Here is a 25,703-nt window from a genome sequence, read left to right as displayed (position 1 = left end):
TAAAAAGGAGGAGAAAAAGCCACTACTAAGTAACAAAACCAGATTCCCTTCCCCACCCCAACCATAGTATGGGAAGTGCCGTTGGCCCCTTCCCCAACCCTCCGGGATGCCCATGCCCCAGGTGTGGGCCCAGGAGCCCTCTCCAGCCAACAACTGCCCCCATCCCGAGACGGAGCCTGGCCGCAGGTCCGTGCAGGGTTTTGGCAACAGAGTCTGTCCAGGGCTGGGAGGCCAGGGAGCCCTGTCATCCTGGCTGTGCCTCCTGGCTCACCTCCCTCGCCGCGTGGCACTGCAAGCTTGGAAGGGTGGGGCAGGCACCCTCACAATTCCTGGGGTTCAGGAGCCCTGCCCTTCTGAGGACCTGAGCTCCCGCTCCCAGGTCACCGCCATCTGCCCAGCCTCTATCTCCCACTTCCTGTTAGAGCTCATTCAGTCCTGGGAGCAGGAGGGCCAGTTCCAGGCAGGCCCCTCAGTTACGCCGGGGGAGTCCATCTTTCCCATGGGTACTTGTGCCGTGGGGTAGGCGGGGCCCATGGGTAGCCCGCCGGGAAACACCAGCTGGGTTGGAGGGAACAGCAAGGGGTGAGGAGTCCCCAGGGCCTGCAACAGGGGAAGGGCCAGAAGCAAAGGTTTAGGAATACCTTCCTGTCCCCTCTCTGATCACCCAGTGGCCTTGAACTCCTTAACAGCACAACTTCAAGATGCCAGTCCCACAAGTATTCTTCGAGAACCCCGTTTCCAGCAAGGGGCAGCTATAGGGGCAGGGAGCTCCACATGCCTCCTCCCTGGGCTGGCCAAGGCCTCCCCTTCCCCATTGCCCCATTGCCTCCCTTGCTGGTACTGACCCGTATTCTGGCTCGGAGGGAGTTTGACCTTGGCCAAAGGCAGTGTGACCTTTCCTAGATGCCGAATACCAGGGGCTGGGTGCTCGCACACTGGCACCCTGTGGCCCGAGATGCCCTCCACGGGACGGGGCCCCAGGAGGTGAGTCTTGGGGCGGGAGAGCTGTGTTGGTCGGAAACAGTGAGGTGAGGCGGGAGCATGAGGATCTTATACAGGGATCTCCCCCGGCTATGATGCCAGCCTGGGGCACAGAGGCATGGAGGGTGGTGCAGGGCTGGTGCAGGTACCTCTGGAGGAATCCAGCCCTCAGGCCCCCACCCACAACAAAGGCGCTCAGACACCCTACCCCCTGCCCCTGGCCTCACCCCTTGCCCTGTGACCTCAAAGGACCGGGACCTCCGCTTCCTTCTCTTCGCCTCCAGCGACTCCTCCCGTTTCTTGCCCAGGCTTTTCTTCTGGCCATGCAGCCAGGGCCCAGGGCCGTTGCCACGATGCTTGGCTGCCTGAGATGGGGCCTCGCCCGTGCTGCTAGACAGGTTGTCCTCGCTGGCAGCGTGCTGCAGCGTGGGGCTGGGCGGCCGCTTGCAGGCCAGCGGGCCAGAGGGCCGAGAATCATCAGCCTCGCTCAGCGAGTGCAAGGACAGGCTGCTGCGCTCCATCGCGGGAGCCAGCAGGTGGCGCCCCTCAGTGCCCAGGGCCCGCGAGCGCCGCCGGGCGGCCTTCACTGAGATGCACTTGGTGCTGGTCAGGATCTCCTTCCTTTCTGCAGCGGGACAGGGGGAGCATCCAACCCGGGGTCAACGTCACATATTCCTCCCCTTCCTGCATGTCCACTACCCCTCTGCCAAGGCAGAAATGAGAAGGGGCCAGAACGCCCAGGTTTTGATCCCAGCATCCCCACCTGCTTGCTTGCTATTTAAGAAACTCGGGGCGAGTTTCTGAGCCTTATTTCATGTGTAAACTGGGGGCGGTAAAACTAACCCCACAGGGTTACCATGAGGATAACTGAGAGAACGGGCTTAGCCTATGGCCAGGGGCCTGGGATTCGGTCTCCATCTGCTATTACAAGTGTTACTGAGTGGGAAGGGGGGACATGATCCTAAGTGCCATGTGTTCATTCTGATTCCTGACTGTGCCCCAGCTCTCTGTGTGTCCTCGAGCAGGTGGTTAATCCTCTCTGGGCGTTGGTGCCTCCCTTTCTAGAATGGGTAGCACCATGCATGGGTGTTCAGCAGCGCAGAGGGCAGGAACGGGCTTTGGGCTGGGTGATCTGAGCAGTTTAGACAATGCCGGGCTCAGGCCACGGGGCAGGAAGGGGGCACACCTTTGTGGGACAAGGGGATCTCTGACAGATTCTCGCTGCTGTTGGGGGAAGAGTTGATCCGGCTGCTCAGGCTGACCAGGCTGTCCTGAGTGGGGGCCTGTGGGACGAGGTGGTTGGGAAGAGAAAGGCATTGAACGCAGCAGGGACCCCATGCCCCACTCGGCAGAGACGGTGGGGCATCAGGGGTGGTGGCCGTTTTGGAAAGGCTCCATCCCAACCATTGGGTGTCCACCTGTGCTCCCACCCCCACCAGTGGAGCCCATGGGGCCCGTGGGTGCTCAGAGCTCACCTCCTGGGTCACCAGGCTGCCCATCTGGATGGGGGGCGGGGTGGGCACAGAGGAGCTCTTCACCTGCCAGGCCCGGGGACTGGCCTTGAACACGCGGTTGGCTTCACTGAGGTTGGCAGAGGAGGATGGGTGGTTGTTGACCAGGTTGGCCCCACTGAGGTCCCACCCCCACCCCAGGGGACAGCTGTTTGTGTGAAGGGAAAGAGAACCCAGGAGTCCTGGCTCCAGACCTGTGCCACCTCCTCCCTTTCGTTCCTGCTCCATCTGCCCCAGTTAGCCCTAATCTGGGTTGGCATCGCTGGGACATGGTGCGGCGTCTGGGGCTCAGGCAGCGGGACTGGCTGGAAGTGGCTCCTGGTCTCACCTTTCTGGGCTGAGCGGAGGGAAGATGCTGTTCTGCAGGCGCTGGGCCTCAGAGCTCTGCGTCTTCACGCTCTCTGGGTCAGACTCCGGGGTCAGTGTGGTCCCTGCTGGGGTAATTTTGGGCAAGGAGCTGTCCTGGGGAGGGGAAGTGGGGCATCAGGGGGTCAGTCAGAAGACTTGGTCCTGGCCCAGGTAACAGCACAGAGTGACAAAGGCACACAGGGTGACCAGAGCTGTAAGGCAGGCTGGGAGTCCAGGGAGGGCCGTGCATTTGTGTTCCAGGTCGCAAGGGGTAAACTGTGGTCTGCTAAGCATCTCCAGTGGCACCGCCTGATGGCCTGGTCTCCTGGGAGGGCATCTGGGGCCATTTGTGATATCTGATAGCCAAACCTGATGCTCAGACTCTGGGTGGAGACAAGTGCCAGAGAAGAACGCCCTGGGATGGAGACCTTACTCAGGCTTGGCAAGACTTTGGGTGGGGTAAGAAGGAAAGGGAGTCAACTCTTCGGGATGCCAGCCAGCTGGGTCCCATCTCCATCCCAGCCATCTGGCAGGCATTGCCTTGGGCATCAGCCCCTCCCTCAGCACAAGTGCACCTGTCCCTGCCCAGGCATGCTCAGGCTCCCACCTGCAAGGCCCTAGAGGCCACCCGGTCCATGATGGTGGCCCGCTCCAGGCTGCCCTCCTCCAGCTCCCGCAGGTACACTTCGTAGAGCTCCTCCAGGTGCTGAGGGACCGCCAGGTTGTAGTCTGCTGGGGGAGGGGCAGGGCTCAGCGCGTGCCCTCGGACCCTCCGCTGGTCCATAGGGCCCCTGGGTGGCTCCGGCGCTGGAGGCGCGGGCCCTACCGTCAATGATCTGCCGTTGGCCCTGGATGATCTCGTCGCAGAGGCTGCGGTGCTGCTCCAGACGGCGCACGGCCTCGCGGCGGTGGCGGAGCGCGCCATCCCGGAGCAGCGCGTGCGACTGCATCTCGGTGTTCTCCACCTCCAGCTCATGCACGCGGCACAGCAGGCTCAGCACCTCGCGCTGCTCCTCGGAGCCGATGCGCCGCGGCAGCGTCTCCTCCAGGCGCCGGCCCCGCGTGCGCAGCTCGCGGCAGCGCTGCTCCAGGGCCAGCTGGGGGCGGCACCGGGTAAGCGCCAGGCAGCAGGCGAGGGGCCGCTCCGCCGCCCAGCCTGTCCTCGCCCCCTCCAGTCCCGGACTCCAGGCTCCGGACTGAAGCTCCATTCCCAGTCCAACCCTCGAAGGTGTATCTTGGACCTTGCAATCAGGGGCTGCTCCTACGTGGCCCCTCTGTACCCACAATCTTGCCTCCCCGACCACAATCTACCCCTGGAACCAGCTCCGTGGATATCTGCTCAAGCCCAGCCCATCTGATGCCCTCGGGGCTCACGGTACCCTGAAGCCCCCTGGTTTGGGTATGCTCCCAAACAGAAGGCAAAGATCTGTTATCTGGAAAGCCCTAGTTATAATATTGGCTACCATTTTTTGAGTCCTTAGTATGTGAAAAGCATTTATTTGATCTTCCTAACACCCCCATCCCCCCCCCCCCCCACCCCGCACACACACACAAGGGCTGCACTACTCCCATTTTACAAATGAGTAAGGGAGGTGCAAAGAGGTTAAGGAACTTAGCAAGGTCACCCAAGATTGGTGGCCTGAGTTCCCAGGTCTCACGCCTCCCCACCCTGCCCTCAGCCCCAGCCAGAAGGCTCGGGCCTCCCAAACCCACTCTTCCTGCCCCCCAACCCCTGGGCACCTTCTGCTTCCGCATCTTCTTCTGCTCGCCCACCAGGGCGGCGATGCTCTCCCGGGCTGAGGCCACCTCGGGCGGCTCCAGGATGTCTGGCTGGTCATCGCCCATGTCGGAGTCCTTCTCACTGTCGTCCTTGGTGTAGGACTCCTTCCGCTGCTCCTCCCGCCATTTGAGGGCCCGGCGTGACTTCTCGTGCTCCCAGCTGCCGCAGCCCCACCCCCAGGGAGACACGGGATTCAGGCCACGGGGGACAGGACACAGTGTGCAGTTACAGGCCCAGGCCCAGGTGTGGGCCCTGGAGGGTCCTGGGCAGGGGGTGCTCACCCGGCAATGGTGAGCAGGTGGCGGGAGGTGTCGATCTGGACTTCCATGGCGTGGTTCTCCAGCTCCAGCAGGCGTCTCCGCACGTCCATCTGCTCCTGGAAAGCGCTGACGAGTTGCTCCCGCAGCTGTCCCATGTCAGCCTGCTCACCTGGCCCGCTGTGCAGCTGGACCTCGGCTGCCCAGCGGATGGGGAATGGGGAGGTCAGTGGAGGAGGAAGGGTCAGGCCAGGAGAGTCTGGATCCATGTGGGGCTCTCCCTTCTCTTTCTTCCCAAACCACTTCCCATCCAAGCACCTCCTCCAGAAAGACCTCCTAGATTACTTCCTCCTCCCACACCCCACTTCCACATTGAGTCTTCAGGCTGTGGCCCAAAGGTGATTCCCAGCTCCTCTGTACGAAATGGCTTCCGCTAGCCCTTATAGCACCTTTGTGTTAACCAGCAAAAGGTACCCCTTAGACACTTTACCGCCATCTGTTGGAAAACCATCCATAGCAAATATGCAGGTCTATGAGAGACTGGTGGTCCTTCCGGTGATCCGGGTATGGCTTCACAGCCCTGTATGGCAGCTCTGACAGTGATGCCCTACACAGCTCAAGTGTCTATCACTTATGTGATCCCCCCAATCTTCATGTCAACTCCCTGAAGCAGAGATTGCGATTCCATTTTACAGCTGAGGGACAGAAGACTCAGGGCAGTTGAGTGACTAGCCCAAGGCTACCCAGCCAGAAAGAGCCTGAGTCGGGACTTGAACCCAGCACCGCCTGACCACAGAGCAATCTGAGACAGCCTGGAAGGGCTGCAGGAGACAGGCTCCCACCACACAGACCCACGCACACACCTTGGACGTGGCGGATGTCGCCCCGCTCCAGCCGGCCCCGGGCCTGGCCCCGCCCCCCCTGCTCATCGATCTTGCACTTGAGCCGCTGGATCTCGCCCCTCAGGTCGGCGATGATGCTGGTGTACTGGGCGATGTGGTAGGAGACGTTGAGCAGGTTCTGCTTCACCTGCGGGGTGCACAGGATGGGGGCAGAGCGGGGACTGTCGCCCCAGGCGATGGGGCCTGCCTGCGGGGTCTTTTTCTTTCTCCTCCAACCCCTTTCTGGATGACAGTAATGCCCTCCTTGCCTCCAACCCCACAACCTATCACACTACATGCCTCCACCAGATCCATACTCCTAAAATGCTGCTGCCCCTGCTCATCAACCAGCAGTGGCTCCCTATGGCTTGGAGGAATATCCTAATTCCTTCACCTAGTGTTGAAGGTCCACTGATCTCTCTCTCTGGATTTTCTGTGGCTCGCTGCTTTGTCATGAACATTCTGCTCTAGCCGAGGAAACATCCTGCTCCACCGCCACCACCCCCCAGCCCCCCCTGCTACAGACACCATCTCCTTTCTGACTTTGGAACCTCTGCCCTTACTGCACCCCAACTTCTGGAATGTCCTCTCCATCCTTCAGCATCCTGCTGAAGTCCCCAAAGAGCTCCCTGGGAGCCCACCAGCCCACCTAGTGTTGATATCATTTACTTGCTATTAGTAACATTTTGTACTATCAGTTAACTGTTTCATGGACATGTCTTCTTCCCCATTAAGTTCCTTGAATGTTGGAATAAAACATAAAGGACCTGGAAGAGCTGCTGGCAAAGTGCCGTGCTGGGAGAATGTTCCTTAAGTTCTGTCTACACTTATCCATTCCCGCCCCTCCACACATACAGGCAGAGAGACTTCCTGTTGGAGAGCAGGGATTCCAGCACATTTACTGGGAAACCAGGCAGCCCCGGTTCTAAGCTCAGCGCCCTCACTGCCCAGCCGGGAAGTCACTTAACTTCCTTCAGCCTCATTTTTCTCCACCGCAAAGTGGGGATCAAGTGAGATGACATGTTACAGGGCTCAGGGTAGGTGCCCAACAAGGGTCACCTCTATTCTGACCATTTGATTAGGTGCTTTGAGAATGTAAACGTCTGAACGAGCATCTGAGGATGAAAACAGGAAGATGGCGGGGGATGGGGCCGGGGACCACAGACACTGAACTGTACACGAAGGGGACCCTCAGCAGCTGTGGGCTTCCTGGCAGGCAAGCAGGGGCTGAAGGTGCAGGGAAGGGCACAGGGGGACAGTCGACTGGGGAAAGAGGCCAGTGCAATGGTGGCTGGTTCCAGAGAGAGTGGGGAGGGATGGCAGGGCCTGGAATCAGTCCAGGGGCTCCAATCTTGGCCGAGGAAGGCATGCCCTGGGGGGACAGACAGGGCCCTCACCCTGGTCTTGATGTTCTTGGCCCGGCCGGCGTAGGTCAGGGTGTTCCGGGACTCCTCAAAGGCGCTGCTCGCTGGACTGATGTGGGCGATCATCACCGTGCGGCTGTTCCCGCCCAGGGAGTCCTGACCGGAGGGGGCGGGGCAGTGTCAGCCGGGGACTGTCCCCGGACCCTGCTCTTGCAGGCTGTTCATGACGCCCTCCATGGCGTGCCTTCCCTCTCTCGCTGTCTCTCTCTCTCTACTCACATACACACGCACACACACACACACACACACTCACACTCTCACAGGTCCTGGTGCTGAGCATCACGTGGACGCCCCTGAGTCCGGATTTCCCCTCCCCCTCTCCTGCCCCTCCTTCCCACTTCCAGTTTCTTCTCCAGAGTTTGCATCTGAAAATTTCAAGCATCCGGGTCAGGGCCTCCTACTTTCTCTTTCCCTCCCCTCATGCATGAGAACCAGGAAGGGGAGCCCTGTGGTTGGCTGGGAGCCAGAGGGGAAAGAGCCCATGGGGCCCGGTGCCCCCTGCCATCTCCTCTGGCCCCCCAGGTCCCGCTACCCCATTTCTGACTGCTGGTGGCACTCCTTGGCTGGAGTCAGGATGGGGGATGGGAACCTCTGTATGAAGGTTGACTTTGGTCTGTGGCCACCCCCTGCCTTGCCCTGGGCTTGACTGTGCCCCCGGGGCCATGATGCAGCTGAGTGACCGTCAGTACGATCCTTCACCTCTCTAACCATCAGCTTCCTTGCTTTTTAAAACGGCAGTAACTGTGCAACCGTCCCACCACCCAGCTGGTGGGTGCAGTGGTGATGGCAGGCCGACGGCGGGCGGTAAGTAGATGACGGCTGTGATATTGGGCCAGACAGACCTCTGTTTAAATCCCACTGCCAGCACTTAGCCTCTTTGTGCCTCAGTTTCCTCTTCTGCAAATGGCCATAGTCATCCCCCTAACCCACAGAGTTGCTGACAGGATGAAAAGAGCTGAGGGGGGGCGGTGAAGCGCTGAACACAGAGTGCAGCCAGTAGTGAGCCCCCAGACCCTGGGCTCTGAGCTGAGGCCAACTGTGCACCTGAACCCCCAACTCCAGAGGATCCGGGTTCCCTCAGACCCACAGCCCGGGGGTGTCAGGTGCAGCTCCTTTCCCTCCCTGCCACCCAGTCTCTGCCGAGGGTCCCCAGGTAACACACGATACACCCAGACAAATCTGAATTTCAGATACACAACGACTGATTCTTTCAGTATAAGTATGTTCCAAATACTGCATGGGATGTACTTATACTAAGACAAATTCTGTTGTTCACCTGAAATTCAGGTTTAGTGGGGTACCGGTATTTTCACTTGCTAAACCCGGCAGCCCCATCCCCGGGGCACAGTGCTCAGGCCTGGCCACGGTGGTACCTTCAGGAGACGGGTGAGCTTGCTGTCGCGATAGTTGATGTACTTGTTGCCGCTCTTGTCGCTCAGCGCATTGATGCAGTTGCCCAGCGCCAGCAGGGAGCGGTTGATGTGGGCCCCCTCTTTCATGCGCTGCCCACGGTTCTGTGTCTGGGGGGCGAGCAGTGGGCGTAACTGTGGCCTTATGGGGCGGGGGACGGGTCTCACCATCAACACCGGGGTTATCCCTGGTTATAACCCTTCCCTCTCCCTCAGGGCTGTGACATGCAGGCATGACTCCAGGGGGCCTTGTCCCACCCTCCCCCCAGGGTGGTGAGGGCATTTGAGAAGCTAAGAGACCTGGAAGGCTCTGAACAGAGTGAGGACTGAAGACTGAGGCTTCGAGAGCGGGGCTGAGCCTGGCTCTGCCCCACAGGGCTGCACCTTGCCGCTTAGTGCACAGGCCGAGAGGGATGCGGAGGGAGGGGTCGCCCCAGGCCTCAGGGAGGGGGGAGGGAAGTGTGTGTGAGGGAGAGAATATGTGGGGAAATAGGTGTATGTGGGTGCATGAGAGAGAGTGGGAGAATGAGTGTGTGTGGTGTGAGAGTGTACGTGAGTGGAGAGCACCTGTATGCATGCGCGTGTGAGGGTGTGAGTGTGTGTGGTTCCTCTCCTTGGGCCTACAGGACAGTGTCAGGCCGAGGAGGTGTCTGCCCAGCCCTCCACGGCGGGGCGCCGCTGGCTCACCCTCTGCCCTGCGGCTCCCCCGTGCCCCTCCAGGGAGCCCTCCAGCCTGACTGCGAGAGAGGGGTGTGCTTCTCGAACCCCACCCTGTTCAAACTCAGCCCCACATGTTCAAACAGGAAACCCTGTTAATCCTCCCAGCTGCTGTCCTGTTCCGTGCATTTTCTTCGGGGCCAACAGTGACATCACCCAGCCTCATCGCTCAGGTGACCACTAAACCTCCAAGTTTGCCTGCAGAAGGGGGGCCGGACCAAGGCCAGAGCCAGGCAGCAGGCTCCGTGCTGGGGGACAAAGGCTGTGAGAGACGGGGGATGGACCTTCTTCTCTCCTCAATGATTTTGGCAGGGCCCTTGCCCTACCCCAGCCCAACAGCCAGTCCCCCAGCCCCGGGGGCACAGGCCTCACCTGGGCTGCACGCTCAGAGCCAGCCAGGTCGATCATGAACAGACGGCCCTGCCGCACCTCCTGCAGGACATTTGGGACCCGGCTGCGCTGGCGCACGGCGACCTGGAGCACGGCATGGGAGCGCGAGGACGTCTGGTTGGCGGCCGTGGGCTCCTGGGTCCTCTGCCGGTTCCCCTTCATCAGCAGCTGCATGACCTGGGTGGGGGGAGGGAGCAAGGTCACTCTTGGGGACTCAGGGGATGCTCCCACAGCCTGCATCTGAGAGGTTGGGAAAGGACCCAGGCGGGGGTGGGCCAGCACTGGTGTGCTGAGGGGCCTGGAGAGGTCAGGGTCTATGTGTACAAGCGGAGGCTGGTTGCCTGGTTAGTCCCCCAGGGTCAGCGCGGCTGGGGCGTGGGGGCAGGGGTGACAGTCCCCCGCTTGCTATCTGTCTGTCTGCCCAGCCCCAGCCCCAGCCCAGCTGAGCAGGCAGCTGCTCCCTCGCTGAAGTCCCCTGCCCTCTCTGTCCCTCATGGGTGAGTGTCCCTCTCCATTGTCCCGGCTGGCTGTACAAGACTTGCCTCTTTGGCATTGATGGTGGAGACCTCGGTGATTCCAGCCACCTGGACCACCCCTTTGGAGTCCTCCCTCAGCTCCAGGTACCCCAGGGCGGGGTTCAGCAGGTCCCGGATCATCTCGTTGTAGATCTGATGGGACGGGATGGGGACAGGCATGAATGGGAGACTAAGGGTGGGAGGTTCAGGCAAGGGCCAGGTTCCCCATCCCTCCCGAGCAAGAACGGGACAGGAGCTCACCCGTTCTGAGCCCCAGCTCAGGAGCCCCAGGCTCCTCTCAGGGAAACCCTGGTTAAAGAGAAAGACTCTTTCCTTTCTATGGGGTGAGAACGAGGGAGCTTCAGCATCCACAGGGAAACATCGGGCTGTCAGAGCTAAGGGTAGAGGAGGCATTGGAACTAAGCGGCACTCCCTTTGCAGGCGGGCTGGGCACTGGGCAGAGGACAGGACCTGATGGACAGCCAGCCCTGCTTGTTGCTAGGCAACCCTCACGCTACTTCTCCCCCTCACCCCAAAGTGCGTCTTGCTGGCTGAGTCAACACCGTGCTGGCTAGAGTGGCTGCTGGCAGCCACGCCTCACTGCCCTTCCTGTGCTGTCACCCAGGAGACTATCAGCTCCTGGAGGGAGCCGGAGCAGCCGGGAGCCAGATGGAGTCCAGCCCGATGGCTCTCCCACCTCTTGTGGCCTCTGCGTGCTCCCACCCCAGCTGTCCCGTTGCTGCTTGGTGGTAGCACTCCCACGGGTGAGCACCAGGGGCTAGGGCTAGGTAGCGAAGGCTGGCAGGTTCAAGCCTGTCCATGTTCTGACCCATACCCACGTACACAGAGTGCCGGGAGGCAGCCTGGCAGGGTAGACAGGGTTGGCTTTAAGGAATGGGCCCATGAGGATGGCGAGGCAGCGAGTTGATTGGGAGGGTGACCGAGCTCTGTGCTCAAGGACAAGGCTACTTTGAGATGTGGCAAAATGGGCAGGGCTCAGCTTGCAAGCCCTAGGGTCCTGAGTTTGAATCCCTGCTCCCTCACTCACTGTGTGACGTCCTAATTGCCTAACCTCTCTGAGCCCCAGGTTTTCGTAAAATGAAGCCAAGAATATGCGTGCAGGAGAGCAGGAGTGACGAGCACCTCAAGGAAACTGCCCAGTGACCTGGCCCCAAGGAAGCCAGTCCCATCCTATGGGCCTCTTGTCCATGCCGGGGTCGGGGGAGGGCTCACCTCCAGGTAGGACATGGACACCTCATATTCCATGTCGTTGCTGGTCTCCTCAATGGCGTGGAAGAGGTCATTGAGGGTCCGAACGTAGATGCCGGGCTCGTGGTCTGTGCCCAGCATGGTGTAGGTTTTCCCACAGCCTGGGGCAGAACAGGGTGGTGGGTGGGCAGGGTCGGGCCAGGAGCCAGGCCTTGCTGGGCAGGGGCTCCTGGCAGCCCTGGGTCTGTCCTCAAGGCTGGGCCCTCCCAGAGAGCCAGAGAGGTGGGGGCAGGGAGGATGGCGTGGGGGATGGGTAGGGATGGGGCTCTGTGGCTGGAGGGTCTCGGGTTTGGATCAACCACATCCTTGATTCCCTCCTCAGTTGGGCCCAGACCAATTCTGTGATGGAGGACGAGGGGGCTTGTCCCTCAGGGGGGACACCTGGGGCATGCAGTCGTCTCCCACGCTCTGGGCTCCCCCTCACCTGTGGGGCCATAGGCGAAGACAGTGGCATTATAGCCTGAGATGACGCCTTCAATGAGGCTTTTGGTGGTGGCCTGATACACCATCTCCTGCAGGGAAGAGGAGACCGTCAGGGGCCTGGGGCACAGGCAGGGCAGAACACACACGCCCACTGGCACGTCCTGGGCCCCAGCATAAGTGGTTTCTGTCCCTGGAGCCCTCGGCCCTAGAGAAGTGGGAGTGGGGAGTGGGGGATGGATGTCTCTGCTTTCACCCTGTAGGGGGACGCCAGTCTGAAAGAGAGCTCAGGACACCTGAGACTCCTCCCCCCACAGCTGGCTCCTGGCCCCCAGCCCCAGGGACGCATTCCATCTGCTCCTGGGAGCATCCCGCAGATGCGTGAGTAAGGGGTCCCTGGGAGGGTGTCAGCTTCCCCGAGACTCTCCTCCCAGCACCAGATGGGTTTCAAGGGCCTTCCTCCAGCTCCCACAGGGCCAACTGCAGGGTGTTCTGTGTGGGTGCCTGAGTGTGCACGCTGACCTGGATGTGTCCAGGCAGGAGGCTGTGTGCGCGACATGCAGGCACGCGCACACCTGCATGCATGGGGACGTGGTGGGGTGGAAGCTAGGGAGCAAGTGGTGGAGGGAAGGCTGAGGGTCAGCGGCGGGTCCCCTAAGGGCTCCCTCCTGAGTGAGGCAAAGGGTAGAGAGGGGCTCCTGTGTGTCCCCAGGCCCAGGCCCTCCCTCACCTGGGTGGCAGTGAAGTCAAAGGCCACATCAAACAAGTAGGACTTCTCCCGGGAGCGGTGTGCCCGCAGGATGTCATCAGGGTCCTCCATTGGGTCCATGAGAACCACCATCTGCAAAAGTCCCCGAGGGGGGCCACTGGTCACCTGGGAGCCCCAGGCCCACACCGATGTCAACACTCACCTCACTCGGGCAAGAGTGGGAGGGGCTGGAAGCCAGGCGTCCATGGCCCCAGGCCCAGCCCTGTCCCCATCAGCTCTCCGGGTGTCTGGTCTGGGCACTTGGCCCTGGATGCCCAGAGGGGAAGCCTCCCTAACAACTGACAGTGTCCCAAAGGAGCGGAGAGCGCCATGGTGCCCCAGGCCACATGGGCCCCAGATCTGGGTCCTCTTCCTCGAATGGCAACACCGCGCCCCTCGTGCCTGTACCACAGGAGGAGTCGCAGTAACAATGGCTCGCGTTTATTCAACATTTATTTTGTGTCAGGACCTGCTTTAAGCACTTCATGTACATGAACTCATTAATCCCCACCACAAGGCCAGGCAGTGAGGCCCACCATCCTTCCCACTTTACAGATGAGGAAATCGAGGCCCAAAGAAGGGACTTTCCCAGGCTCACACGCTACTGAGTCAGGGAGCAGGACCCAAAACCCAGGAGCAAGGCCTGCAGACCCTTTACCACCTCACTGCAGCCGTGCCACGCCCGGGACCCTGCCCTGCTGTCCTGTCTCCCCTCTCTTCACCCCTCCTCATCCCTCCACACCCCTCCACACCCTGCCAGGGGGTAGACCCAGGGGCGGGGTGAAGAGCCCCCTGGGAGGGGGTTGGGGGTGCGCTAGCAGCGGCCCTCTGCAGCCTTGAGCCTGAGCTGGGAGTGGAAGGAGCGGCCCCAGGGCTAGAAGCTAGGACAAGGGTACAGGTGGGCCTGCCCCAGCTTAGGCTGCCCTCCCTGCAGGGTAGGGGCATCTGTACTCTGTGTGTGTGTGTGTGTGTGTGTGTGTGTGTGGTGGGATATAGAAGGGGCCTGATCGGACTCTTCCTCTGCTCCATGGGTGACCAAGGGACCCATTTTCCAGAATAATCTCTGCACCCACTCCACGCCCAGCTCCACTCTGCCCCTCTCTTGGTGGCCTGGGTGTGCTCAGCCTGGTCCTGGGCTCTGTGGGGAGACGCAGAGGAAGGAGGCCGGATCCTGGTCGGGGGTTCCTGGCCTAGGATAGGGATGGGGAGAGAGACAGTGTCTGGACTCATGGAAATGCCAGGAAACACTGGAAGAGGCATGGGAGGGCTGGAGTTCGGGGGTAACAGGGAGGAGGGGTAAGTCAGGGCACGGTCTGCATGCCTGTCCTACCTCTCATTAGTGGTGGCCTGTGTGAGCAACCCTGCCTGAGCCTGGGCCTCCTCCTCTGTCAGGTGGGACAGGAGTGCATCTACCTGCGGGGCTCTGAGGAGCCCGTGAGGTAAGGTGTGCGCTGGGCTTGGGCACGGGGCGGGCACACACTGAGTGCTCAAGGGGCTGGGCTCAAGGGGCTGTTAAGAGGGACAACTGGGGTGATGGGACACACACCATGACTCTGCTGTCGGGTTGAGGACGGCGACCCCACGCTCACCGTGGAGGAGCCACCATGATGCCACAGCCTCTGCGCCTGCCCGAGGCCCCTTAGGAGCCGAGCCTCCAGGTTGGGTCCCTGCCCCCGCCCTGGCTGCCCTGTCAAGGTGTCCCCTGAGAGTGGCTGGCACCTTTAAGCCCTGCTCTGTGCCTGGGAGCACCTGGGCTCGCGCCAGACAGCCAGGGGAAAGAAGCCGGGGCTGTGCTCTATGGCTGGACGGTGGTCTCAGCCAGCACAAGCCTCACCGGCCCCCTCACTCCCATGGGGAGGGAAGGTGGTAAAGAGGAAGGGTGTGGGCAGCCTTCGCTCCCTGCCTCCTCCTCCTGGTATGTAATAACAATATCTCACCTTCACTGAGCCCTTTCACGTGAATTCATGATTATTATTCTCAGACGGGGAAACTGAGGCACAAAGTCGAGCAGCTAGGAAACGGTAGGGCCAGGGCTGGAGCACTGGTAGTCTGGCTCCCGGGCTGGCACCCTGCCCACCATCCTGCACCTGCTCTCACACACCCGCCCTGGCCCTCTGTTCCCATGGAGCCTTGTGGGGAGCGGGGCGGTGGGAGTATTTCCTGCCCAGGCCCACAGCGGTAGCCCCATGCCAGGGAGGCCACAGCACCCACTGTGTGTACTAGCCCTACCTAATGTGACCTGGTGATGAGATGCTGGCCACGGAGGTAAACTGAGTCCTAACAGAGGACAAGGCATGAGGAGAACGGCCTGTCCCAGGGCCACCCAAGGTTGCAGAGACAGTGACTGTGCTCCCTTGGTGGGTCAGCAGGGAGCCAGGGCCAGCGACAATCCCGAAAAGGGCTTGAGAACAGACAAGGGGTGAGGGGCAGCCACTCCAAGAGGCAGAGGGGCTGACGGCGAGGCAGCAGGAGGCCGACCTGGGAGCCTGGCCCAGCTCTGTGGATTCGGGAGATCTGAAGTGGGTCACTCCGGGTGCACCCCCATGAGCGCCAGGATTTAGGAGGCCCAGTCCTGGGAGGGCCACAGCCTTGGACTCCCACCACGTTCCTCTGAGCAGTCTACGTCCGCCCTTCCCCACCTGGACTCCTGCAGTAGGTCTACACCTGTGCTCACGGCATCCAAACTGGCCCAAGGCCCTTGGGGTCCCAGCAGAGCCCCCTTCTGGGATTCTCAGTGGAGGAGGGAAGGGAGGGGCGTAAGGCAGCTCCCAGGAGCCTGACCCCAGGAGACTCACCCAGAAGTCTCAGCCAATCGGATGGGATTCCGGGGAAGCCAGTTAGAGGGGACGCTCCAGACAGACTGGGCTGGCAAAAGAACGGCAAAGAACGAGGCCCCTGGCCCAGGCCCCTCACAGCTTGCCAAAGGCGGAGGGCCACAGTGAGATAAGTGCAGGGCCTCTGGGCCTGTGCTGTCCCCTGGGCTGCCCGGCCACCTCCTCAGGGCTCCAGCTCCAGTGTCCTCTAAGCTTCTTCCAGGATCCAGTTCCTGCCTCAGGCCCTAGAGCCGGCAGCAGGAGTGCTGATCGTCAGACCCCCGTGAAGATAAACCCGCCTCCAACTCCCCGGGCGTGGTCCCAGTGGGAGGCAAGAGAACCTGACCAGCCGTTACCAGCTGTCACTCCTCGGGTGCTGGTGCTCCTGTGGGCGTGGGCAGGGCCAACGGCCTGAGGGACACCTGGGGTCTGCCAGTGTGGGGCAAAGTGAGCAGCATGCAGTGATGCCCATCACTCACTGATCACCTTCAAATGACCTCCAGGCACTGCCAAGGTCAGGGGACCCTGCGCCTTTGGTGTTTTTGATATCCAGGCTCCTGAATCAGTACACTGTCCGCACGGCTGCCATGATCCCCTCTTAAAGAGGGCTTTGTCTGGTCTCCATCTGCCTGGGCCCCGGCCCGCGCCCCACCCTCCAGAGCATCACCCCATCCCTGTCCACTCTGGCACACAATGGAGCCTCCAGCCCCTCGGCCAGGCGAACCGGAGCTGAGCCATGGAGGGCTGGAGAGGGGCACTCTGGGCTGCCCCGGAGAGCAGCACAGGAAGCTCAGGCCAGGTGGACACGTTTGCTGGCACCTGCTACACACCAGGCATTAAGGGAGGCCCCGGGGAGAGAAGGAGACATGTGGCTTCCTGCCTCTGACACTCACAGTCCAGTGGGAAGCAGATCGTTCTAGTAACAGGTGCCGGGCTACAGGAGGCAATGGGAGCACAGAGCAGGGGTGCCTGCTCCAGCCTGACCACCAGAGGAAGGCCTCCTGGAAGAGGTGGCGCCAGCACTGGGTCTTAAAGCATGAGCAGGAGCTGGCTGAGAGGTGTGAGGTGAGGAGAGTGTTCTAGAGAAAAGCATGAGCAAGGCCACGAGGTGAGAAGGCGGCCGTGGGCAGCGTTCTCAGCTCAGAATCACCAGGGGTCTGTGAGAAACGTGGGGTTGGGAAGAGAGCTCAGGATTTCCCCTCCTGTCCTCACCACCAGGAATCTTGGGAGCACAGACCCCAGATGGCGGGCCCTGCTCCACGATGACTGGTATCCTTATAAAAAGGGGAAATGGGGACACAGAAACACATTGAAGGAAGATGATGTGAAAAGACCCACGGAGAAGATGACCGTCTGCAAACGAAGGCTAGGGGCACACACCAGAGTCTCCCTCACAGCCTCAGAAGGAGCCAACCCTTTGGACATCCGGCCTCCAGAACCACGTGTGAAAGAGGAGATTTCTGTTGTTTATGTCCAGTCTGTGGTCCTTCGAGACAGCAGCCTTTTGAACCAATGCAGCCCCACCCCCAGCCAGGCTGGCCTGCTGCAGTGGGGCGGGTGAGGGTGGGCCCTGGGCGGCCCCTCCCTCAGCCTCCGAGGTGGAGGCTCAGCGGGGGCATCCCCTTGCACAATCCCCAGGTCATAAATCTTTATGCCCACAGCACGCTGAGCACCTGCCTCTGGGAGGTTTCAAGGGGGACGCTGCTCACACAGGAGCACAGGGGCCCTCCCTTGCGGGGGGAAGGTGGGGTCGGGGAGGGTGGGCAGCTTCATGGCAGGCTCTGTCCCTGAGGTTCCAGGCCTCCTTACCCACAAGAGGCCTCACGGCCCCCACTCCCAGGCCCGTTCTTAATTCAACATGGATTTTGCCCTTTCCACGATTCCAGACTTTGAGCCCCGAAACCCAAGATCGGCCAGGGAAGTGAGGGGCTTCAGGCTGGGGGAGGGTGTCTAATCTGTAAACTGTGTTCCCATTAGGGCCCAGACTCCTCCCGGCCTCTCCTAGGTGAGAAACACCGTGAACAAAGCATGTCAGGAGTTCCCCTGCCCCACACCACTAAGCTGCTGGTGCTCAGATCGGCTTCACAGTTTTTTTATTTTTTAATTTTTTTTGTGAGGAAGATTGGCCCTGAGCTAACATCTGTTGCCAATCTTCCTCTTTTTGCTTGAGGAAGATCATCACTAAGCTAACACCTGTGCCAATCTTCTTCTATTTTATGCGCGACGGTGCCAGGGTGGCTTGATGAGCCGTGTTAGGTTGCACCTGGGATCCAAACCTTCGAACCCCAGGCCGCCCAAGTGGAGTGCGCAAACTCAACCACTAGGCCACCAGGCTAGCCCCAGCTTCGCAGTTTTAACCGGCTTCCTTCTGGCCTCCAAACGGCTAAACCTCGACTGGGGTATCTCAGTCTTGGCACTACTGACACTTTGGGCTGGATCATTTTTTTCGGGAATTGGCCTGTGCACTGCAGGGTGTTTAGCAGCATCCCTGGCCTCGACCCACTTGATGCCAGGAGCACAACCTCCTCTCAGCAGTGACGTTGTGAAATGTCCCCTGGGGAGCAAAATCGCCCCCAGTCAAAAATGTCTGATCTAGACTATTCCTCCTCAAGCCTCCAAGGCTGGCAGGAAAGATCCTGGGGAAGGGGGTGCCACAAATGGGGTTTAGGTCCAACGTGGCTGTGTGACCTTGAGGAAAATGCATCACCTCTCTGGGCCTCAAGTTTTTCCCAGTTGGAAGTCAGGGAGGACCCACAGGGCTACCGCCTTGAGAGAAGAATTCATTCCAAAACCCACAGCCTACTCAGGAAGCCCCAGCAAAGAATCGGAACCTGGGAAGGCCCAGCCTCCAAGACTTCATCTCCTGTCCAGGGAGCCAGGCCCACAGCCCCTTTAGTCTCAGGGTGCAAACAAGACATAGCAAAACAAAAGCCTGATTCCAGGGGGATGTCACCTCATAAGGCTGTTTCTGGATTTTTGTTTGCTTTTTTTTTAAGAAGGCGAATTTGATGCTGGTCACATTTCTAGGTGTAAACGTGCCATCCTGTGAGTGCTCAAGAAAGGAGACGTTGATCCCAAGAAGGGTGTCCCTGGGCCCTGCCAGCCTTCAGAATAGATAGAAAAGACCAGAAGGGAACCCGCTGAGCTCATAAAGCCACCAAGCCCCAGCTGGCTGCTTAGGGAAGAGCTACACCTGGCTGATGTCCCGGCCGGGTCCCCACCAGCCTACAGAACTCTAGGACCCCAAGGCCTGGGGTGAGGGGAGGCGTGACCTAGAAGTCAGTCCAGGGCTGCATCTCTCACGGGTGTGCACACGCCTTCATCAGAGTCCCCAAGGGAGCTTGTAAAATGCAGATTCCCAGTACCGCCCAGATTCACTGACTCAGAATCTCTGGGGAAGCGGGCCCACAAACCTGCCTTTTTAACCAGCACTCTTGCCTCGTGCGCATCCAGACGCTAAGTGGAAGAATCCTTGCACCCTTGCAGCATTATTCACAATAGGCAAAAAGTGGAAAACAACCCAAACATTCATCAACTGAGGAATGGATAAACAAAATGTGGCGTATCCACACTGTGGAATATTACTCAGCCACAAAAGGGAAGGAAGTTCTGACACACGCTACAATGTGGATGAACCTGGAAAATATTACCCTCAGTGAGAGAAGCCAGACACAAAGGACCACATATTGCGTGTTTCCATTTATATGACAAGTCCGGAATCTACAGAGACAGGAGGCAGATTAGTGGCTGCCTGGGGCTGGGAGGGGGCTGGGAGACCGGCAGGCTGATGGCTGAGGAGTGAGAGGTAAAGCATCCTTGGATCCTCTCCCAGTCACTATCCGCCAGGCTCAGCTCTTTGGGGCAAGAGGATCAAGAAGCACCCAGATGGTGAGTGTGTAGGGAGCACACCCCGCCCCCCCAAGGCAGGCAAGTGGGCTAAAGGTGGGCTGCCCCCCAGCAGTCACTGTCCCTGACCCTCGGCATTGGTCACCTTAGACTCTATTTGTCTTTCACCATAGCCTCCCGTTTGTGTGGCCCAGCCCTCCCTTGCAGATCTCCCAGAATCCTCTCGACGGCTCGTGGGCTGGGTGGGGCAGGTTCTTACTGTCCTGTCTTCTGATGAGGAACCAGGACGTGGAGGGCCTTTGTGTGGCTCCTCAGAAAGGACCCCAGGAGCACAGGGGGTGACAGTTGGGCTTTGAGGAGATAAAGGCTAATTATGGGATTATACATATTGTCAGGCGATTTAAATCCTGTAGATAAACACGGTCTGGAAGCCGGGAGGAGGGCCAGCGGGCTGTGGGCTTGGCACGGGCGGGAGGGGGTGGGAGGGAGAAGGGGGCTGTCCTGGAGCTGCTTCTCCCACCTGAACTTCTGGGCCCCACCAGCCTCTCAGGCAGCCCCCCAAACTTTGTGGTCCCCGATGGCATCCCTGAGGGGTGTGGCATCAGGGTCTGGTCCCATTCCAGATGCTACTAGGAGACTGAGCTCCTATGTCGCTCTCACCCCAGGAACACATATGTGTGGAGGTGACCATCTGGGGACCACCGGACTCAGAGCTCTGACACAGGAAGCGGGAAGGCTGGAGGTGGGCCGGGTTTCTCCTACCTCGGGCCTGAAACCATCCCATATTTCAGCACTTGAGATAAACTAACATCTATTAAACCCCTACTGTGTGCAGGCACTGGGGTAAGCACTGTGCAAACATTAGCCCACAGGGACCCCTAAGGAAGGCATCATGATCACAGTCCAGAATTGAAAGAGGCCCTGAGACCACAGGACTGCTGAGGCACCCGAAGTGTCCCCTTTACAAATCCCAACCCTAACTCCAGCTCCCCCGCAATCCAGCACACAGGCCCCTTGTCCCCAGAGCACACTCTGCCTGTGGGAGGGGCCCCCTCGGCAAAGCCCTGTTGCTGCAGTGTCCCGCGTCTCCAGGAGAACAATGCCCAGCTCTAAGGAAGCCTGCCTAGGACTGCACACAGTGGCTCAAGCCAGCAGGTGACTGAGTGCCCTCTCTACCTCTCCCCACTCAAGACCCACCAACTGGTGGCCTTGGACAGCCTTTGCCTCCCTGCTGACCACCAAGGGGCTGGGCCCTCGATAGTGACCTCTGGGCTGCCCTGCTCAGCAGCTCCCCACCCCAGGCCCCAGACAGCACCAGCAGGGGTGTAGTAACCCATCCATGACAGAGGAGAGCAGAGCCCAGGAGCCCAGGCCAGAAGAAGCTGGGTGGGGGAGTCCCTCTGTGGGGCTGGGCCACACAGGCCATAACGGCCACAACCAAGGGAGCAACGAGCAGCAGCTGGGTAAAGAGAAATTGCGCATCCCAACAAGACGTCTTCCTTAGAGGAGGCCGGGCACTCGGGCCCAGCGGCACCTTTGCCGGAAAGAGAGTGCACAGCCAGGTTGTCCTGAAGACACTCCCAAACTCACTCCACTGGCCCACCGGGTTCCAGACCTCAGGAGGAAGGAGCAGAGCCACAACCGACCGGCTGGCCCACCGTGAAGCCGACCAAGCCTGCACCCCTGAGCCTCTCTCAGGGCGCATAAGGCAAGCCTGGGGGGCCAGGGCCACAGACAAGCTGTGGGGGTCACTGGAGAGGGACGGAGGGCTGGGGGCAGGGGCTGGTCAGAGGGGGAGACACGGGAAGTCGGCCGCCCATTTGGCTTCTTGGACTCCTGTGTCTTTGCCTCCTGCTAGCCTGGGCCTTATTTGTCAGAGGGATGGAGCAACTGAGGGACGGCTGGCTTTTCAGTTTCCCAGCCGGCCATTTGCTGTGGCTACTCCCCAGCTGCAGGCCAGGCAAGTGCATCTTTGCACCCAGTGGACACAGAAGGGGCTGGGGCCAGAAGACCAGGCTCTCTGCAGGGCCCGGAGTCTGTGTTGAGAGCCCTGAGCCCACGCTGTGCAGACAACCTCTGCATCTCCGAGCTGACAAAGGAGCAGCCCTGTTGGGACTGCCCGGCCCGGGACCTTCTCGGAGGTGCAGCTCCGCCGGGTCAGGCCGGGCCCTCCCCCTCCCCTGGCAGGGACAGAAAGGGGCCAGTGTTCCCCGTGCGTGGGCACACGGCAGCTGTACCCTAGACCAGAGCATTCCCATCAGCATCTGTTAATATCCACAGCCCCCACTCGGCTGGGAGCCAGGGGCAGCCGAGAAAGGGCCATCATTGTCCCAACCCTGAGGACCTGATACTCTTGCGGATAAGTTGGACAAACAGGGAGTGGCCTTGTCTGGAAGGAGGTTTCCCCTCCCGAGTTCTCTGGCTCTTCACGGCTGGCCTCTCTCATCAGCCAGTCCAGCAGCCCCTCGGACTTCCAGTTGCTAACAGATGATGATAATGCACAGCTATTAAACTCCTACTGTGTGCAGGCACTGGGGAAGCGCTGTGCATACATTAGTCCACAAAGACCATCTAGAGAGGGCATCATGCTTACTGTCCCCACTTACAGAGGAGGCAACTGAGGCTCCCGGAGAACCTGCCCAAGGCCACACAGCTGGGGAATGGCAGAACCTGTCCCCCACGCCTGTTACGTGAGTTAATCCTGCTCCTGCGGGGCCTCCCCAGCTTAGATGGGGTCTTCCCAGGCATCCCCTGCTCTCCCTGAGGACTCTGAGGAAGGCTACCCTTTTCCAGGAGGGAAAAGAGGAAGAGGAATCAGGAGGCTGGCCCCAGCCAGCTCTGCCGTGCCCACGGCTCAGGGCTGAGGGAAGAGGCGGCAGTGGGCACCTGCCCCCGGGGAGCCCAGAGGCAGGCAGGCAGCGCAGGCTGTGCTGTCCACCTCCGGTTTGCTCCTCTTGGCCCTTGGGCTTCCTGAGTCCAGCCTGCCAGCCCCAGGCCCAGGGCCAGCTGGTGCCCGGTTGTGCCTTTCTCTGTATCGTCAGTGCCACCCCAACTTCTCTGCCACTGTGATGAGCCCTGGCACTAAGGAGAAGCTGGAAGCAGCAGCCACTGAGCTGAGGCAAGCGATCGCCTTGGGCTCCCCATAGGCCATACCACTGTGCCTCTCCCCACCCCAGCACCTGAATCCTCAAGTCCCTACCCAAACAGACATCCTGGCCGTGGTTTACAGAGTGTGCGAGCTGGCCCTGCCCACGTCTCCAGCCTCATCTCACACACCTCACCCCTTCTCTCTCCTGCGAGAGCCACACTGGCTGCTTCTTGGTTACCCAAGTATATCACAATCCCTCTCACCACAGGACCTTTGCACATGCAAGTCCCTCTGATTGAAATTTCTCTCTTCATGCACACTCCTAATTACTTCTTCTCCATCCTTTTTGTTTCAGCTCAAGCACCATTTCCTGAGGGAGCGCTCCCTCAGTTCCGGGGCTAGGTCAGGTCCTCTCTTACTCTTAGAGCATTATGCACATCTGTTTGTGATTCAGTTCTTTGACTAATGTCTCGTCTGTCCGCACCGGACTGTGAGGTAATGGAGGGAGGACAGTGTCTTATCTGTGCACCGTAGTTTCCTAGCTCCTGGCACTGTCCCCAGTGTGTTGTGGGTATGTGATAAATATTTATTGCCTCCTATGTAAACAGAGGTGGGACTCGTCCTGCCCACCTCATCACGGTGACATGAGGACCAAGAGAGCAAATAGACACACAAAGACTTTGCAAAACATGAACACTCTGGAGGTGGGCTTTGGGTCTAAACCATATAAATCTGGGCTTGCGGGGTGGCAGACATATTCAGGTGGGGAAGTCATGTCATGGACACATGGAAGGTGTGTGAAATCTTAGGGCTAGACTGAAGGGATCAGGGCCCACCCAGGCTAGGGAAGCTTTCCGCTCTCCTTGGATCAATCTAGGAAGCCTTCCTGGAAGAAGAACCCCAGTTTCCTTGACGATGTGGCCAACTGCCCAGCCAAGAGTTCAGCGGGTAGAGGAGGATGCTGCTGCAAGCACGCCAGATGTGAGCAGCCCTCTGCCTGACCCTGCAGCTCCCGGCCACGGAGCCGAGTACCTGTTCATCCACTTTGTGGGCGATAAGGGTGGCTCCCTCCTCCAGCTCTGCCACGCTGATGGGCCGGACCCGGAGCGCCACCTGGAAGGGAAGGCCAGGCCCCAGCGATTAGACGGAGAGGGCCATGCCAGGGCACAGAGAGGATGCCAGGACCCCAGGATTCCCCCTGAGTTCTCTGTCCAGCCACCCCGGCCCTCCTTTGTCTTAAGGAAAACTCAGTGGTTCAAGGCCACCACCTGGGTCGAGGGCAACAAGTCCACAGAACGTGACTGTGTCTGAGTCTATGAATTTCCCAGGAGCCCGTGCCTCTGGGAGAGCCCCAGGGGAGAGAGCTGTCTGCTCCTCCAGGCTCCAGTGGCCCGCCCAAATTAAGCACGGCAGCTCCCCTGGGGTTTGAACTTGGATCCCTCGGCACTGGAGCGGGCTGTCTGTGCGTCTGTGAACGACGCTCTGCCCCTGAAGGTGCCAGCACGGTGGGCGGCAGATGGGGCTGGGGGCCCCGGTTTCGTCTCCTCCTCCTAACAACCTGTGACCACATTCCCACCTGAGGACAGGCCATGGGGGCTCCCTCCTCACTCTATTCTCCAGCCAGTGAGCGATGCTGGCTCTTGATCTTGTGCCTGGGTCTCCCCGAAAAAACAGAGAGGGAGAGTGTTTCTTCTTCTGATCAAAGGGAAAGTCCTCCTGGGTGTGGGGGGTAACTGACGGGCCCTCAGCAGAGTGAGAACACCGCACTCTCAGAGGGACCTCCACTGCCCATGGGACCATCTGTCCGGCTTCCTCAGCCAAACTCCACTGGTGGGAGGGGAGGACCCTCTGTCCCTGCCCCAGGGTGGCGGGTGGGGGCACACCCCACATGCCAAGGCAAGCCATTCTCAAAGAGACACTTCTAAACCGCCTGAGAGGATGCTCCAGAGGCTGGGGCTTGCTTGGGGGCTGGGCCCGAGGCTCATCTTGGGAGAGAGCTCGACCTGCAGAGGCGGGTGTCTCTGGGGGTTGCATTATCCTCCAGTTACATCACCACCCACCTGCTGGTGATGAAGGCCCACTCCCAGATCTCAGAAGTTAAGGGATAGGATGGGCTGGGAAGGGGTGGTGGCCTTGGTGTCACTGAGTCTTCCCCCTTATCACACTGACCTGCCACTACTGATAATCAGGAATCTGTCTTCAGTCTCTACCTGGCCCCTATGGCCCCCCCACACACCTCTTCATCTGCCCCTGACGTGGGCGGTTCTGGGGGCCATCTGGGCTGCTTCCAACACTTCTCTGAAATATTTAGAGTTCTGGCTTGGACAGCATCTGCGATGCAACCCAATAACCAGCCACCCCCAAGCCATACCAGCTCCTCTGGCACCTGGGGTCCCTAGTCTGTCTGTGACCCCACTCCCTTTACACTCCCACCCCACTGGCCCCGGTACCCTCTGTTTCACTAGGATATTCCCACCTTCCTCCTCCTGGCAGGTAGGTCAAGCCCACCCTGCCCCTGGCTTTTCTGGATCAGAGAGCAGAGTCTTGCCCCAGAAAACCGTCTCTCTGCACAGGTTTTGGGGATGGGAGGGGTCCCCTGGCGGGAAGGTGTAAAGTGGGTGTGGGGTTGAAGGCAGGCTAACTTTAAAGGCCTCACTCAGAAGGATGGCCATGAAGCCGTCCTCCTCGACATCCAGGACCTCGGGAAAGTTGCTCTGGACAGTCGCAGCCCCTGAGCCCGAGCCTCCTCTTCGAGGCTGGTGAGGGAGGCCGACGGAGAGTCTGGGTTCCGGGGCCAGGGATGGGGGCGAGGAGGAGGGTGACGGGGTCTCACCATGAGTTGCTGGTCCTTGGAGTCCCCGCCGTCCTTCATGCTTGCGGCAGGTGGAGGGGCTCAGGCCGCGACGGCGGGCATGGCCGAGCCGCACTCCCGCCGCCGCCGGTCCCCGCAGCCTCGCCTGCGCCGCTGCTGCCTGACAACCCGAAACCAACAACGCGCCCGCGGCCAAGGGCGCTGACCGGGAGGCGGGGCAAGGGGAGGGCCCGCCGGCGCCGCCCCCTCCAGAGCCCCCGCCCCTCCAGAGCCCCCGCCCCTCCGCGCCCCGGCTTGGAGTTGGCCGCCTCCGCCGGGAAGGCGTCCGAGCCTGCGCCGCTTTCCAGGCGAGTGCCCGCCGCTGCGAACCCCCGGCCCTCGGCGCGGCCCTGCGTCCCCCGGCGCCGCCGCGTCCGTTTGGCAGCTCTCGGCGCCTCCCCGCGCCCTGGCTCGCGGCCCGGCCTCCTCTCCCACGGCCCTGCAGGGGGCGCCCG

General features: G+C 60.4%; 1 protein-coding gene across 2 annotated transcripts; it reads right to left on the bottom strand.

The window, feature by feature from the left end:
- KIF19 (kinesin family member 19) lies at window positions 1–25,444 on the bottom strand. 2 transcript variants are annotated; one of them, XM_046674559.1, is made up of 20 exons: window positions 25,231–25,444; window positions 23,430–23,510; window positions 12,633–12,743; window positions 11,907–11,994; window positions 11,447–11,583; window positions 10,241–10,366; window positions 9,681–9,875; window positions 8,556–8,702; window positions 7,156–7,278; window positions 5,741–5,906; window positions 4,902–5,076; window positions 4,581–4,779; window positions 3,667–3,937; window positions 3,448–3,572; window positions 2,821–2,954; window positions 2,457–2,562; window positions 2,168–2,264; window positions 1,209–1,606; window positions 846–1,005; window positions 1–600 (listed from the first exon to the last, which is right to left on the bottom strand). In XM_046674559.1, exons 1-20 carry the CDS (start codon window positions 25,267–25,269, stop codon window positions 470–472), a joined length of 3,009 nt encoding a protein of 1,002 aa, XP_046530515.1. In that variant the 5' UTR covers window positions 25,270–25,444; the 3' UTR covers window positions 1–469. The 2 variants fall into 2 exon arrangements, with proteins under 2 accessions (XP_046530515.1, XP_046530516.1); XM_046674560.1 differs by having other exon boundaries at window positions 3,448–3,569; window positions 25,231–25,442.
- Window positions 25,445–25,703: the final 259 nt, after the last annotated feature.

Source organism: Equus quagga, chromosome 11 (genome assembly GCF_021613505.1).
Source record: "Equus quagga isolate Etosha38 chromosome 11, UCLA_HA_Equagga_1.0, whole genome shotgun sequence".
NCBI lineage: Eukaryota > Metazoa > Chordata > Mammalia > Perissodactyla > Equidae > Equus > Equus quagga.
The sequence above is the reverse complement of the archived record's forward strand: the minus strand, read 5'-3'. Positions and strand labels throughout refer to the sequence as shown.

Excerpts from the sequence above, each read along its gene's own strand:
- KIF19 (XM_046674559.1), bottom strand. The coding sequence starts at position 25,269 with ATGAAGGACGGCGGGGACTCCAAGGACCAGCAACTCATG. Across the intron at positions 5,907-7,155 it reads CCAAGAACATCAAGACCAGG|GTGAAGCAGAACCTGCTCAA; the intron begins GTGAGGGCCCTG and ends TGCACCCCGCAG. Across the intron at positions 2,563-2,820 it reads CCTCCGCTCAGCCCAGAAAG|TGAAGCCAACCGCGTGTTCA; the intron begins GTGAGACCAGGA and ends TGCCAACCTCAG.